Source organism: Protopterus annectens, chromosome 14.part0 (genome assembly GCF_019279795.1).
Source record: "Protopterus annectens isolate FY-2018-M chromosome 14.part0, PAN1.0, whole genome shotgun sequence".
Taxonomy (NCBI): domain Eukaryota; kingdom Metazoa; phylum Chordata; order Ceratodontiformes; family Protopteridae; genus Protopterus; species Protopterus annectens.
The window spans coordinates 954329384-954347756 of record NC_056748.1 but is presented as its reverse complement, the minus strand read 5'-3'; the positions used below and the strand labels follow the sequence as shown (position 1 = coordinate 954347756).

General features: G+C 37.2%; 1 protein-coding gene across 1 annotated transcript in view; it reads right to left on the bottom strand.

The window, feature by feature from the left end:
* LOC122789362 (trichoplein keratin filament-binding protein-like) overlaps positions 1-18373 on the bottom strand; it is an 823181-nt gene that overhangs the window by 628177 nt on the left and 176631 nt on the right. The window contains exon 4 of the mRNA XM_044056751.1: positions 9737-9845. Coding sequence (XP_043912686.1) covers positions 9737-9845 — 109 coding nt within the window. The remainder of the gene's footprint in view (positions 1-9736; positions 9846-18373) is intronic.

Sequence of the window (18373 nt, the reverse complement as noted above, 5' to 3'; positions counted from 1 at the left end):
CATTACAGGTTTCAATCTTATGGTATTTGTTTGAAAATTGACAGTATTTAATGAAGTACACTGAAGTCAGGACTTCATATGTGTGTTAGATAACAGATCTGTGGCCAAATCATTTTCTTGTAAGTGTTACCAATAAACAAATTACAATACTATAAATTTGTCTTCAGTTAAAGAAGACTTGTGGATAGAAACTGGTAATAACAAGTTTGATTTTTCTTCCTTAATTTGTTGTAGTTCTTCTGCCAGCTTAAATGGAAACATTAATTTATCTGTTATTCCACTTCAAACAGTGAGGGTTCAGTGGCTGGAAGTGCAGACTCTCTGGTATGATTTTATTTTTCAGCTTAAGCTACTGGTTCATTGGACATATTGTATTTAATTATATTTTTATATTTTGTCTTTTTTGTACTTCAGTTTCCTGACATGTCTGACTTTCTGCTGGAGTAATCACAACCAATTATTTCTTTGTGTAGCTTTTCAGACAATTTTGTATTACTTTTTTAAATGATAGCCTTCAGCTTATGTTATTCAAGCTCCTGAACATATCTTTCTGATCTGGTCATTGTTTAATGGTTAATGTTTTTCTGAATGTTTACGTGTCCTATTCTCTCTCTCATGCTCACCTGCTTTCTCAATCAGGGGAGTGCATTTTTCTACAATACAAAATGAGTTGGACTGGTGATTTTCAGATTCTGCTCATAGCCACCCTTGAAATTGTTCATCGTTTAGTACTAGGCTAACTGCCCTTGCAAGCCATTTTAAGCCTAGCCAATTATCCCCTGTAAGACTCAAACCCTGCACCTTGTGTTTTTAAGGCAAACACCTTAGCCATTAAGCCACCCTCCCAACCCTAAATGGGACATTTTCCTCACACAAATTTGCACACACACTAACCCCCTTCATCCAAACACACACACTTGCCATTTGCAGGATTCAAACCACTATCTAGCTATGTTATAACACTCGAGACAGACGCATTAGCAGAGCGTACTATTCGCATGACTGTGAGACTCAAACCCTGCACCTTGTGTTTGTAAGGCAAACACCCTAGCCATTAAGCCACCCTCCCAACCACAATAAATTCCCACTGTCAGTCTCGAACCCAGGACCTTGGTAACATTAGTCTGTATGACCTACCACTAAGCCATGCCTGCTTTTTTTTTTTTGATTTGTTTCTTTTGAAAGTTCATGTGCAAACAGGGAATATATCCCACGTGTTAGATTGCATCTCCTCAGAGTATTTTCCTACTACAATATACAAAAATCTTGGAGTTAGTATAAGTGAAAGGGCTCTAGGGTGCACAGCCTTTCTGGGGTTACCTGTTGCACTGGTTTGATGCATGGATCCCTTCTTTTTGCTTCTCTCAGCCAACTGGCCTGTTTGATCCCATCACCAGGATGAGAATCAAATGGGAAGAGCCATCATTCAAACAGCCATTGGGGTGGTCCATGTTTTTTTGCCTTGATGTCCCTGTTTACACTCAGTATACTGTGAGGGAAGGTGATGAGCAACAAGCTGGACTCAAGGTATGTGCCCCAAAGCATGTGAGAGGGCTAATCCTGATCCCAACCAAATAAATTGTATCTATCTAGTATGTCCCTGAATATCTACTGCCTTTTCTATTCCCTGGGAAAGGTAAGCAGGTCATGCTTCTTCACTACTGTCCCTTCTTGGCTTCTCCAGTGCTGTGGCCACAAACTTAACTCCAGTCACCAGGATCATACTTCGGGATTCATCCCTCTCCACAACAGAGCCATGCTGACCAATAGCAAAATTGATTAAAGCCACAATGTACTGTCATGTCAACTTAAAGCATAGTTGACCATTTGAAGTGCAACCATATCTACATCTATACATATATACTAAAAGATAGATATAGATATATACGTATATGGTATAGACATAGATAAAGTGTAACGGTCACTGTCAGCAATGGACATAAATTGTAAGAAGAGACTATTAACCATAAATGTGAGGATACTTTAAGAGTGCAATGGTATGTCCTATATCACCTGGTACTACACTGATATACTTGGACTACATGTATTGTTTCCTCTTTTATTTAGTCTGTTAACAAAGGCACAAGTATATAGCTATCAGGACAAACAGCTGTATATCCGGTGAGCTCTCTGATCCTGCCCGTAATTTGTCGGGATGCCCCACAGTATGAGTCAAAAGTCGCCCTGCACTTCATAAAATTAGACATTTTTGAAGAGTTTTAGTTTATTAATACCAGTATTTTAAAAGTATCCCAAATTTGGACACTTTCCCATAATTATTTGTGACATGTCCCTTATTGTGAAGGTAAACAGTTAAGAAATATGGCTCCTATACTCACTCTCTTAGCTCATCCATTGGGATGGATGTTTCTGCATTCCTCCTCCTGACTCACTCAGTGTGCTTTGTTCCTGCTGTCCTCTTCCTGGTTCAAACAATGACCTCACTGGTCTTACCCTCCGGGTTCACTCACTGGACTTTCTTATAGGTTCATTGATAAGTACTATGCTAGCTGTCCTTCCAGGCTATTTTAAGCATAGCCAGTTTCCCTTTTGATGCGTGAATTAACCTATCCCATTTGGTGATACACTGGCCTTATCCATCACATGGCTGGTAATTATATATTACTCCTAGTGAAAATAACTGGGATCATGCCCATAGTACAGGGGGCAGTTCTGGTGTACATTTTCTAATTCTCATCCATAGATCCAAGTTGTATTTGAATATGGACAAGGATGAGGTTTGTTTTATGTGGATGAGAAGTCTGTTTCAGAGAAGTGGTAACCTCTGTGAGATATGCCTAGCCCTCCCAATCATTATGTTGATACTGCAGAAGAGATTCAGATCCTGAGGCCAAGTATTTCCTGGTGCTGTTTGATGTGCTGATGTGCAGTAAATCCATCAGTTTTGGGTCCAAGGATGCCTTGCATATTACACAAAGGTCACCTGTTAACAGTCTATAAGTTACTAAGTATAGTGAAAGGACTTTGAGTCAGTCTGTGTAGGATACATTATTTAAGCCTTGCATCCTTTGAATAAGGTATCAGTGGTCATTCCAGGCATTGCATGTGTCTGGACAGATACATGCCAAGGATGCATGCCTCAATGACTGGCATAATAACGGCTGAGTAAAGGGGGGCAATGACAACCCAGATCTAGACACACTCTCTTTGTTCATAAGCTGTGCAGTACAGAAGGACTTCCTTATGACAATGGACACATGTTGGACAAAGGTTATGTCACAGTCCACATAAATTCCCAAAACCTGGACAACTGGTTGAACTCTCAGGGGAGTATTGTCAATGTGGTAGTTCCCTGGGGTAGATGACTTTCCAAAGGATACAGTAATGTATTTTTGGAATTTAATTTCAGTCCATAGTTTTGGCACCAGTTATTATTTGGACAAACCTTCAAACAGGCTGGATAAGTCATTTGGAGATTCAAAGACAGCTCCTAGGTTGCAGTCATCTAAAACTTAGTTAGCAAGAGCCCTTTGTTACTGGCTTTTACTTCAGAGAAGGATAAGCTGAACAGGATAAGTCCCAGCACAGAACTCTGGGGATCACCACTGGTAGCTAGTATCTTTGTGGAGGTAACTTCCACTGTTTTCACTTCTTGCATTCAATCTGTGAGTCAGTTGGCAATCCATTGGGTGACATAGGGGTTTATTTAGCTTTTCTTTTATGCATGGGTGGGGGATTGTGTCAAAAGTTTTGGCCAAATTAAAGTACATGGTGTGTACCATTTTATACTTATCCATTGCTTTATGCTCATGTAACCTCAGGTTTTTTGGTCTATTCCTAGTAAAACATGCAGTTTGGCAGCAAATCGTTGAGGACTGCAGTCACTACATAATAACAGGTATTTGAATTTCAGTCTTCATATCCTCCAGAAAAAGCATGCTATTTGAATATGTACACATATGTATATAAATATTGTATTTCCATGTATGCCTTTTTTATCCTTATAAGCATTTATCATCTTACTTAATTGGGAAATACTTTTTGTCAGCTTTGAACATTAAAGCTTGGAAGCTTGGACACAACTTATGTCTTACCCTGAAAGAAAATAAGACTGTCATTCTTCCCTTCACCAAGGTTTTTGTTAAGACCATCACTGGATCAGGAGGTTGCCTCTGCTGAAATGGCTTCTTTTTGACTCAGTCAGGCTTTACTGGTAAACAAATACAAGTAGGTAACCTGGACTGAGGCTGACCCTTGTCTTCTGTTATCCTTTGCATTGTGGCATCCCAGCCAGCTGTAACAGATTATTCATCCAGGCGAACCGTGACAGACATTTCATTTCTAATTGTTTGTAATACTGAATTTTTATTTTATCTATGGTTATACTGTCTTTATATATTGGTTGTACATTCTAGTCTAGATAAAGCAGAATAAGCACTGCTTTCCAGTCATGACTCTCCATTGTCCAGATTTTTGCAGATTGTCCAGATTTTTGCCTATAATTTTGGTTTGTTCTTCATAGGATTGGTAGTTTTCTGGCAAATTTATGAGGGTTGAAGTCACTCACTTATGGCACATATTTAAGTTTCAGAGTTCATACCCTTCAGAAAATGCATGCTAATGCAAAACCTGTTATTGTAGCAACTTTTGAAGTTTGCAAGAGCAATATTTAAAATCTGTCCCTAATTTTGGGCTTTTGTCCCCCCCATTATTTTTGTCTTTGTCTAGATTTCTTGTGCTAAGAAGTTGAGAGGTATGTTTCCAGACCTTTGATGATACAACAATATCACATGTCCCTTTTATGATGCTGGCCAATATGCACGTCGTCACCTCTCACTCACTCTTTTACTAGCCTATTTGAACTTGGCATTTTGAGGTGGTTCAGAAACTACATTATGCTTACTTGTAACACAATTCTGTTACCTTGAAATGACTCAGTATGTGAGAGATATAAATATTTGCGGTACCTGGAGTCTTACATATTTGGTAACCATCACACACACACACACACACACACACACACACACACACACACACACACACACACACACACACACACACACACACACACACACACACGCACACGCACGCACACACACACACACACACACACACACACACACACACACACACACACACACACACACACACACACACACACACACACACACACACACACACACACACACACACACACACACACACACACACACACACACACACAGCACAGAACATATACATCACCTTACTTGTGCTGATACAGATTATTTATTTATTTACACTTTTTGACTGGGTTAGTTCCTGAAGGCCAGTGGTCTCTTTGCTGGGGAGACCCAAGGTGATTTTCATACTGATTAGCAGAAATTTGGCCAAAGCACTGGAGAGCTTCCCTAACTGTTTTTAATATGTGCTATGGGATATTTTACATCCACCTGAGTTACCACCAGCTCAGGCAGATGGGACCTCAGTTTAACATCTCATCTGGAGAACAGGATGTGTGCTAGTTAATGTTAAGAAAGCATTGCCTAAGTCTTACAGGCAAAGGGTAAAAAACAGTCTTCACTCGACCCAAAACCAGTACACATGCATCTAAAACTTGTAAGAATGCAGATAGCACGCCCTTATAGAACAGTATGGCTGCAACCTCCTATAGAAATGTCATAGTAATCAGTGAATCTATCATGAGGCATACAGACACTGCTCTTACCAGATTAGATAAGTATAAGGTGATGGTTAGCTGTCTTTCTGGAGCTTGCATATGGAATATTATGAGATGTAATATGTTCCTACCTCAGGGCAAGTACAATTACAAACTTAGTAGCTCTCATATGAGTAAATGACTTCAGTCATGTTCCCCAGAAGGAGATGCAGAAAGATATAATGTACATAGTTATGCATGTGTCCAAGGCAGAGAAGATACTGGCCATAAATTTTATTCTGCCATTATCCAGAATGATGCCAAGGTTGGAAAACAAAAATAATTGGCTGTATAGCTGCTGTCTTTCTAAGGGATCCAGTATGTCAGTATGTAGCATCATGAGTAACATGGCTGACGAGCCCTACTGTTTGCAACAGATGGACTGCACCTCTCATACCAGGGCATTTGCCTAATAAGCAGTGCTTTTATTTACCCTAATAGGTAGAGCTTTTATTTACCCAGATTTTATCTTCTGAACATTCCAGCCTTGTACCATGTTGAGGTAGCTCTGCTTGGTGCTACAAGTCTAAATAGAAATGCCAGGACTTGAAGCTCTCCTGCAGTCTGAAGACATTTCTGTAAGTCTAACTACTGTGAGCTACTGAGATGTGATTTTCAAGTTATGATAGTGCTCCCACTTTTCTAAGGTTTAATGACTTCCATGCATTCTATCCTACTGGCATGTGTATTGCTGTATCAGGTTTTCATAAGATTCTATTACCACTTGTTTGATCCCTTGTGATTATAATGTGGAATGCCTAGAAATCCAAATTATCTTAAGAAGTCTTCTTACTACTTCACTGTTAGCTGTAGATTGCTCTCTCTGTCCACCATTGACCACAGCAACTACCATGATACTTTAGCAGGAATTCCCTTCAATCCCAATGCTTTTTTGTGGGCAACTTTAATTATATCTCAATAATTTGGCATACTTCCACCACAAATGTTAGGCATGCCCAAGACTTTGAGAGATTATAAATACTAATTCACTGATACATACAGTAAACCAAATCTGTAGGGCATCCATCACCCTTAACCTTATCCTTAGATATGTAACCCCATATTGCCCTCCTCCAGTGGTCTCATTGTAACTTGTTAAACCAGACAATAAGTTAGTGATCTTCTGGTTTAAAACTAGAGGTGCTCTGTTATAAATAGCTCAGCCTTTAGACATTGCTCGAAAGAAAACTTTCTTCCACTGTCAGATGACCTAAAGGAATTCTGCTGTAATCCCACCTGTAGGCCTTATTGCTAAAGTTGCTGTCTATGCTTATAACTTCTACACAGAGCTAAATACATGCAATAACAAGGCATTCCCAACACATATCAAATATGCTGGGAAATGCAAAAACAAATCTCTGTAGTGGAATACCTTCATCAACAATGTAAATAACAAAAGAAAACTACTTCACAGTCTTCCATGAAAGAAACCTTAAGCAGGTTATCAAAGAAGGAAAAGGTGCCACCACAACAATTTCTTGAGTGATAATAGCATAGCCATTGAGTAAAATGACATATACAAACCAACTTTCAGCAATGCTTGGAGCTTGTCCACAACACTGATGCTCCCTCCAATCCTGAGAATACAGCCAAGGGCATAGCTAGTAAAGTTAATGCAAATGTCATGCTTCCCACCCTTATTACAGCCTCTCAAGATTCCACAGTATGAACTACCATAATAATCATTGACTAGGTCCCCACAGTCCTTTCAAAGCTAAGAAACCTTGTGCTTGCACCCAGGAAATCCATTATACCACCTCATTATTAGCACTCAATATAGTTTATCTGAAACTGTATTCAATCTTTTTAAGCTCAGCTTAGCAACATGTCCCTGAAACCTGAAAAACAACCATTGTAAATCCTTAATAAAAGGATGTGCTGACCACTGACACTAGTAATTCTTGGCCTATTAGTCTCATTAACCTAATCTGTAAAGTAATTGACCATATTATTGTGGAACTTATTGACCTATACATCAGACCCAATCGTAAAATGCACCCATATCACTTTGGCTTTACTAATGGTATGTCCTGACTTCTTAACTTCATCAGCTTCCTTAGAAAAGTGAATAAAGTAGTACAAAATGGCTAGAGTGCAAACTGCCTATATATAGCCAGCAAACATACTCATGAATGTTTCATAGATTATCTGAGTAGGTAAATCAAACCAGAAAATGGGACATACCATTAAAACAGGTACATCTGAGAGGTTTTGGTGCATGTCTAATGCATTATTGATGATAAAGTACTCAAAAAGAACTTCTGCAGCACTAAGCCCTGAAGTATTTAATGGACTGGGTATCTTAAGGTTACACAACAACTGATGCTCTCTGCTCTCTGTTTCTAATTGCTTCTTCCTAGTTCAAATGATTTCTTTTCTACATATTATGTTTTATACTGTGAAGGTCCTGATACTGTCTAGATCAGTGATTTCTAATGTAATCCCATTATTTGGCTCTGCCCTAACAACTTATACTGCTATACAGAAACAGGACTAGCAGACAAAATCTAACTTTTACTGCAGAATAGAAGGGACACTGACTGATCCATCCTTCAGGATTTTCAGCATCAGCTTATATGGGACCACTGACAAAGTATTTGACGTCCTGTAGATTTTTCCCTAGAGACACCACCCCATTCAGTGGAAACAAACCTCAGTTCATATATAAACTTCCAAACAATTTTTTTTTTACATTTTATTGGTAGATGCTAGAAAGTTGAAAATAATGCTTAACATTTCACTTAATTTTAAAGCACATTACTATTTAAACACAAACAACACAGTTAACATTTGAAGTCATATCTCTCTGTTGCAGTGCCGTAGACACTGAGTTACATTTTTCCCCTTAAGAATGAGTTCATATCTCCACAGATTTATTACCTGTACTTTTGCACAGATTTGTTTATGTATTTAATCATTTTAACTTAATTTATTGGAGATTCAACTATTGGGCGGCCACGGCAAGAGGTTCTCCAGTTCGATCCTTGGTTGGGGTGCCTTCTGTGCAGAGTCTGCATGTCCTCCCTGTGGTTGCATGGGTTTCCTCCGGGTGCTCTGGTTTCCTCCCACATCCCAAAGACATCCCAAAGACATGCTGTAGGTTGACTGGACACTCTAAATTGGTGTGAGTGTGTGCATGTGTGTGCCTTCTGTGGAAGGCTGGGTGCCGGGCTGGCAACTCGACACCGTAAAACTCCACTGCCAATCATGATTGGACAAGGTGATCCACTGTGGTAACCCCTAACTGGGAAAAGCCGAAAGAAGAAGATTGGAGATTAAACTATTTAAGTCTGAACAAAGTTCCTTTTTTGAGCTTACGTGATACAAACAAGATGCAGTTATAAAAATTTAAAACTTTTGCAAGCATATTTAGTCTGAAAAATTAGTAAAATGACATAGAAAAATGTAGGATTTCATTTAAATCATACTGCTTGCCATAATTCACAAGCATCCATTTAGTTCCTTTTGTCCTGAGGTGCAAAATACTGTTAACAAAGAAAGGAAGAAAGAGAGAGATTTTTCTTCTAATATCAAAATGAGCAACCTCTCACAGTTAACAGTGACATAGTCTGTTTAGAAGTAGGTCCTTAATCTCTTCTACATGTGCTTTGCATTTATATATATACATATATATATATATATATATATATATATATATATATATATATATATATATATATATATATATATATATATATATATATATATAGATATATATATATATGTGTGTGTATATATATATATATATATATGTGTATATATGTGTATATATATATATATATATATATATATATATATATATATATATAAAATGATGTATATAGGTTTTTAATATTGATTTTGCTATCAGGCTTTACTATGCCATAGGCATCTGACAGTATGAGTAGGCCAACAACAAACATTGAAAGCGATATTTACACTTTAATCAATGTGTTGGTCAGCATTAACATATGTAAGATGTGTCTGCAGACAGCATGTCATACAACAGCCATATGATAGAAACATATTAGTCTTATTAAAAAGATGTGCATGTCACTCTGGTTCTGTGTTGCACATTGGTGAACTCTGATACTGTACCAGCATCATAGTCATGTATTGCTTTCTTCAGGACTGTTTGCTTTTTCGTCACATCTCCTTCTTCTCGTTTCAGTGCGCGTTCTTCCACTTTACGTTGCCACATATGGTCCTGGTGAGACAAAACCAATAATGAAGCCAGGCAGGAACTATAAATATAACAAAAAACTCACACACTGCAAAAGAGACCATGTGAAAACAAATCAGTCCCATCACCAGAAAAGAAAAAAAAAACATAATTAAAAATGTTTACAAAGCACAAAGGGAAACTCTGTCCAACTTTTTTAAAAGTTTGCAATACTACTGTAAATAAGTTGTGATATCAATTGTGATTGCAAGTGTTTGTCATGAAAATTCCTGAATCTAATTCTTTACGACAGCTTTGATACTGTGTGCAAAACAAGCTGTAGCAGATATATCATTATTAATTTTGCAAAATTTCTTCTGGCAGAAAATATTAACAGTTATGCTTAACAGGAGGTGCAATGCATGGATTGCTGTGTCACAAAACCAAGAAATAACTTATGAAGACATGTCTTAGCAAATAAATTTTAATTTGGGATTTACCAGCCAAGGGTGAATTTGCATCATACAGTAATTTCTAAATCTTTTGCTACATGTACTTTTTTTAGTTCATTCTTGCTGCACATTTGAATTTGGAGTGCTTCTCACTACCAACAGTTTCACACTTCTTTTGAGTGGAGTAAAGCAAGTGTGTTACTAAAGTTGTTCTAGCTCACTGCAAGATGTCTTAATTAAAAGCAATAAACTAAACGACATATGTCTATTATCCTCCACTCTAGTAACGCATATATAATATTTCCAGTTAACACAGCAATATTTTTTAGGCAAGCTGATTGATCTGCAGATAAAGACATGTTCTGTGCTCAGTCATTTAAACAGCCTTTAGATTTGTGTGTTAAAAATAAAGCTGTTAACTCTGCCATACTGAACACGGTAATTATTATGATTGTGAGCAACAAAACACTGAACTTCTCTGCTTGTCTTAAAGCACGAAATGAACTCCTGCATTTCTTTCTATTGGACTTGAAATGGTCGTAAAGCAGCATTGTAACAGCCATATCTCACAACTGTTCCTGATTTTGCTTCATATTTCTGCCCTGCCTCTCATAAAACTTGATTTCCTGGTCTCTCTTGGAGGATTACATTCAGTCAATAATGCCGGAGATTAGATTTTCATTGTTCTTATTGTTAAAAAATGCATGATGATGAAAGATCTGTTGTGCTGTTAACTAGTTAAATGAATTCAAGCAAGATTTAAAATTGTGCCTTATTTTGGACCTTTGTTTAGCCATTATTTTTTAAATATTTGTCCCAGATTCTTGAACAAAAGAAACTGAGATGTATAGTAATAGTTTCTGAAAGCAGTAGACTTGTATTAGATACTGACATCACGTGACATATTATTAGATACTGACATCACAACATGTGACATATTATTAGATACTGACATCGCAACATGTGACATATTATTAGATACTGACATCACAACATGTGACATATTAGATACTGACATCACAACATGTGACATATTATTAGATACTGACATCACAACATGTGACATATGATTGGACTTTTTATAGCATCTATATGAAGCAGGTATAATTTCTTAGCACAAGATTAGACTTTTGTCACATCTGTTCATGGTGGAGCCCCTCTCTGTTTGCATACCCCTTGCTACACTGGCAGAATACATAGTTCAGTCTGTCTATTTATATATCTGCCCCAGACATCTAATTTATTGGCAGAGGGAATCAATGCATTGTGGCGACATGGACAAAAAAAGAGGCTAATGGAGTTATTCTCAAATAAGATTAGGGCTGTTTTAGGTAGAAATCAGAGCACCGAGGTGTACTGAATTATTGTGAGCATTCAGCAATAATAAATGATATGACATAAACCAATAGAACAGCATAAATCCTGAAAATAACTGTATACCTGCATGACCCTTAACCTGGTAATGCTAGTCTGGAAATGAGGCTTGTCCTAGCTAAGTGTGCCCAATGGGTTTGCTCTCTTTGCCATTTGTTTATCACTGCCATTACCAGACATTAACTCATGAGCATGCGCATGACAGTAGATGCGTGCTCCTATATATATTTACTGTTTGTCTGTGACTTTGTGTGTGTATGTGTATGTAGCATGTACCTGCACATGTTTCCAAATGTATCAATGTATGCATGTGCACGTTAGTGAGTGCACCTGGCTATCTATCTATATATATAATATATAAATATGTGTGTGTATGTGTGTGTGTAGCATGCACCTGTGCATGTTTCCAAATGTATCAATGTATGCATGTGCACGTTAGTGAGTGCACTTGGCTATCTATCTATATATATAATATATAAATATGTGTATGTATGTGTGTAGCATGCACCTGTGCATGTTTCCAAATGTATCAATGTATGCATGTGCACGTTAGTGAGTGCACTTGGCTATCTATCTATATATATAATATATAAATATGTGTGTGTATGTGTGTGTAGCATGCACCTGTACATGTTTCCAAATGTATCAATGTATGCATGTGCACGTTAGTGAGTGCACCTGGCTATCTATCTATATATATAATATATAAATATGTGTGTGTATGTGTGTGTAGCATGCACCTGTGCATGTTTCCAAATGTATGAATGTATGCATGTGCATGTTAGTGAGTGCACCTGGCTATCTATCTATATATATAATATATAAATATGTGTGTGTATGTGTGTGTGTAGCATGCACCTGTGCATGTTTCCAAATGTATCAATGTATGCATGTGCATGTTAGTGAGTGCACCTGGCTATCTATCTATATATATAATATATAAATATGTGTGTGTGTGTGTGTGTAGCATGCACCTGTGCATGTTTCCAAATGTATCAATGTATGCATGTGCACGTTAGTGAGTGCACTTGGCTATCTATCTATATATATAATATATAAATATATGTGTGTGTGTGTGTGTAAGCATGTGCATTCTTATTTTTCATTTGAAATTAGTGCCAGAGAAGAACAGAGAAACTAACTTGTCAGTCATAATGGTCTGGAAAACTACAAAAGCATTTGGTGTCACTGCTGCAGTCAAGTTATAAATATGATGTCAATGTACAGTTTATCATTTTGCAATCCAGAAGTTAAGGATCTAGTAAGAGCATTGCCTTAACTATTATCTGCAACATTGCCAATTACATTTGCAACATGAAACTGGTAGACATATTTAAAAAATATATGTACCATTTTTTTTTTCAAAAACATCAGAAGTGACTGAAGTTGTAGAGCATATATCTGTTTTTGTTTATATGGTAGATAGCGTGACAAAACAAAAGCCAGGATGGTGTTATTTTAATTTCTATATATTTTTCAGTAATGCATTTTTTTATTGGTACACCATTACTACATATATTGGCAATTCCGGCCAGTGAAATTTGAAGTGCAGTACCACAACAAATGAGTTAAGGAATTTGTCTTATCTTGTCTTGTTTTGTTTTATGAAGCACATACCCGCTCTTTTCATCTTGTTAAAGTTTTTTTTTCTTCATTGGTGAGAAACACCATTTTGCCTCATGAGTTATGAAGCATTTGTATGTCTGTATACCCACTTTCACTTTTAGTTCAAATTTTGGCCTAGAATGTGAGCAGCGTAATATTAACCATTATGTAAGGTGAGCAGATCTTTCTTTTTGTATCCATGTGTGCATTTGTAAAGGAAAACTGAATGTTCTCCTGTCCAGAAGTTCATGTTAAACCTGCAGCAGCAATACCAGCATAGAATGCTGGAGATCTTGGGTTCAACCCCCAAATAAACCTAATAGTTTCCTTTCATACATCCATGGTTCTAACATTGTCTAAGCAGAAAGCTTCTTTACATTTGTTTGTGTGTGAGTGTGTAATCTGATCATACCAGATGTAGATTTTAACAGTAAACCTTGGAATATTAGGGGTCTAAACTTTTCATTTAAGAGCAAGAAAGTTTCTTTACATTTGTATGTGTGTGAGTATGTAATCTGATTATACTAGATATAGCTAGATGTAGATTTAAAACAGTAAACCTTGGAATATTAGGGGTCTAAACTCTTCACTTAAGAAAGTTTTAGATAATTTGAAGAATACCAAAGCAGTGGGTCATATTTTACAATAAGACACTTTTGGTGAAGAAAGTTGTAGCTCTTGCCTGTTGCACTGCAACTATGAACTGCACAGATGTTGCTTCTTTCATTCATGGCTGCTAAACAGAGTTTGACAAGGAGAGCACATGTGTTAGAGCATTCTTTAATACAGAAATGCTTCATTGGGAAAATATATGCTCAGGTAAGGATGCTCCAAATTCATAGTAGTGCAAAGCAGCCCCCCCCCCCCCACACACACACACACCAGTTCCATGGTGCCACCTGTGTGTGACTTTAACCTTTTCTTAGCCTCCAAATTGGGATCACCTTCTTCCATCCATCCATCCACCCATCCATCCATCCATCCACACACACACACACACACACACACACACACACACACACACACACACACACACACACACACACACACACACACACACACACACCTAAAGAATTGAAACAGAGAATCAAACCTGCCCCCTGCAGATTAAAGCCCTTTCAGTGATTTTAGGAGACTAATAGGGGTCTGAATGGAGAGAGGATAGAATCAAGCAAAGGAGAATAGTACTGCTGGAACTGAATTTATCCTCATGTCTTGGTAAGTATCTTCATGAGCTGGACCCTATTTCCACAAACTCTCACCAAGATGTCATTGATATATAGACTATACTTTATATAGCATATATCATGGACAGATGCTGGTTAAAAATAATAAAGACAGCCGGGTGCTCAAGTCCCAGGAAAGAAAAGTGCCCAATCCTGCAGCTGCACTGGAGCTTGGACTGGGAGAGTTACAGCTGAATCCTCAAGACACAGAAACATTCCTACAATAGGGTTAGGCCAGCATCATGGGGAAGATGTCCCCCCACCACGCCTGTTATAGAAAGAAGCAGTAGTCCACAAAAAATACAAAACTGACAGATCAAAAGAGAGCCAGAAAGATGATAGAGTGGACTACTGAGGATAAAAAAGGAATTATGTATTATTACTATTATGCAAGAATCCCAGAATTTCCATATAGGAGATATATAAAAAGATTAAGAGAGAAATTAGAGGCAAGAAAAATAGTTGCACAAGAAAAACAGTCAAAAGCTTCAAATGCAAACTGGTGTTCAGTGACTGAAGAAGTGCAAAAATATAAAGAACTAAATGAGATTTTTGAACGGTATAAGAAAGAAACATAAACCTGGGAAAGAAAACGAGATCTGATATGGTGCAATATTTATGCAAAGCAGAAATTCAAACTAATCAATACAAAAAAAGCAGCTCCAAAGATATTTGAAGAGAAATACAGGCAAAGGCACTCTGATATGGAAGATTTTGTAATACAAAAAATAAGATCACAAAAGAGAAACAAAGAAGAGAAAATTAGTCGAGTAGAAAATAGAAGCTAAAGTTATGGATTACTTTCAAAGTGAAGAATTTAGTGCAGAAGGTCATGTCCAGCTATTTGGAAAATTGCATATATTACACCATTACACAAAGGAAGTAATTCAACAGAACTAACAAACTACCGGCCCATTGCTATACTTTCACCACTTTCTAAAATTCTGGAAAGATGTATCCACTTTCAACTTCTTAAACGTATAACCTTCTAAACAATAATCTCCTCTCATCGTCACAGCATGGATTCCGACCACATCACAGCACTACTACAGCTTTTCTAAGTTTCACTAATACTATAAATAAATTCTGAGATGATAGGAAAATAGTGTCTTCAGTCTTTTTGGACATGCCTAAAGCATTTGATACAGCTTCCTGTCCTAAGTTACTGTCCACTCTGAAAAATCTTAATATCAGCCCTGATGCTGTTAACTGGTTTCAAAGTTATATATCTAGCTGCCAGCAAGCTAGGAAATGGAAGCAAGATCTATCCCCACTCCTTCCTGTTACACTTGGAGTCCTTCAGGGTTCAATCCTGGGGCCCCTCCACTTCAGCATATTCATAAATGATCTTAATACTGCCTCTTCTCAAGCATCTATCATACAATATGCAGATGATTCAAGCCTCATATGTCCAGCATCTACAACAACTCAACTTCTTACAATCACACAAAAAGCCTTCTCTGATATTGAAACATGGCTAGCAAACTCACAACTCATTTTCAACCCTAATAAAACTAAACTTACAATCTTTCATCCATCTAAACCTACTAACCTCCCAGCTAACTTTTATATCACTGCCAGTAATAATACTAGGATTTTCCCGGATTCCCAAACAAAGCTATTAGGCTTCATAATCGACAGACTAAAATTTGACAGGGTCTATATTAAAAGCCCAAAAGTCTGTAACATTGAAGCTATGTGCATCGACACATAAAGGTCAATGTACATAAACATCGAAACACGTAAACGGTGAAAATCACAATGCCAAATGTGTTACGTCAACAAAGAGCACCTCACGGGTACATTAACATCAACATTAAAAACAGAATTTAACCCACTTTTGCAGGGGGCAAGCCCCCTGCACCCCCCACACCCCTCTACTTAAATATACCGACTCTGAGACTGCATTACAGTGGGGAAAAGGATATATTTCCTTATCCCCACGACCACGCTGCTGGCTTAACAAACATGTTCGCATTGTGATTTTCACCGTTTATGTGTTTCAATGTTTATGTACATCAACTTTTATGTGTCGATGTACATAGCTTCGATGTTACAGACTTTCGGTCTTTTAATATAGACCCAATTTGACATACACATTTCCAACACAATCAAAAAGGTTCACAAGAAAATGGGAACAATGTATAGAAACAAAAAATTCTTAACAGACGCTGCAAGAATAGCCATAGCTAGAACCCACCTTCTCTCCTCACTCTTATACGCATCCCCCATATTACCAAACTCAAAAAGTCAGAACTAAGTAAATTAGAATCGTGTTATAATAAGATTGCCAAATTTGCAACAGATTCCACACATTCAACCCACCACTGTCAATGCCTAAAAAATCTTTCTTGGTTGGAACTACCTCATATTATGAACTATAACCAGTTAATAATGGGTCACAAAATAATGCACAATCCTGACAATGTATCTTCCCTAAAAAATCTTCTACAACCCTAGTCTAACATTCGTATTCTTCGATCATCAAACAAGTAACCAAAGTATCCAGTACAGCAGACAACTCTCTTTACTCTAACTTTGTTGCTAAAAATTGGAATACCCTTCCACGTAGTATTAGATCCATAAGCAATCTTAATCAGTTCAAAATATCCCTCAAAAGACATTTATTTGAATCCTGGCTTTGCACATGTAACATTCAAGGTTAATTATTAACTTAGTATTGTTTATACAATTTGGCTGTACATACTAACTCTGTTAACATATCCCTTCTAACAACACTACTTCTCTATAAGTAGTTACATTCCTAGCTGCAACTCTCACCATGGAAGTATTACTAACTATGCACTACTTTGTCTAAGTGATTCTCGCTGCTTAATTTCCTAACTAATGTTATGTTCCTCCAAATATAGAAACTCAACCATATATTCAAGTGTTTAAAGTCTTGTTCTGTTTGATACTATGTGTATATTTTTCTTTTTACATTTTTATCCTGTAAATGTGTTAACACTCATTTTTTTGTCAAATTTTTATTACTTGTTGTGATAATTTGTATGTTAGACTGGAGCTTTTCTCCCTGGGCCTCCACTGAAAATGGGCACTGTCCCAGTCGGACCATCCCGGTAAACAAATATAAAATAAATAAAGATAAATAAATGTCATAGCGTGATGAAACAATGTGTCCCCAAAGTAAGGAGAAACATGAGGAGTAGGAAACATCTGAAGAAGAAATATGGACATGGGAGAGAAAAAGAGATTAAATGTGGAGCAATATTTATGCAAAGGAGAAAGCAAAACTAATCAATACAAAAAACATAGCACCCAAGATATTTGAAGAAAAATACAGGCAAAGGCATCCAGATATAGGAATTTTTACAGTATGAAAAATAAGAAAAGAAAGGGGGAAAGTAGAAAAGATGATTAGTAATAGATACGTTAAAGAAATAGAAACTGAAATTATGGATTACTTATGAAGTGAAGGATTTATTGTAGAAAATCCAACTCTGGTAACATCATAACAACGAGGTCCCAGATTAAGGAGAAACTAGTGGAATAGGAAGTATCTGCTCAGTTGCCATATGAAGATACTTTGTAACCTTCAGTAGGAAACCAGTACATAAGTTCAAGTTAGAGTTGCAAGCAAGGGAATGAACAGGAAATAATGATAACTCTGACACAGACAGTGTTGTGGACTGATAGGCCAGTGAGTTCCCATATAAAAGAGCAATGGATGACACAGGATGAAGCTGACAAGAATATATCCTTCTTTCTACTTGCAGCATTTGGGACTTGTTGGTGTGCAATGACTGCTATTGTTTTTGTTTTCTGCTGTTTTTTGGTCTTGAAATTGGAAAACAATACAGTGACTGTTACTTTTTGCCTACTGGCCATCCAGCAAACAATATAAGTGGCTAAACCTACCAGGACTGTCCGCGGCCATACCAAAACCACATCAAGT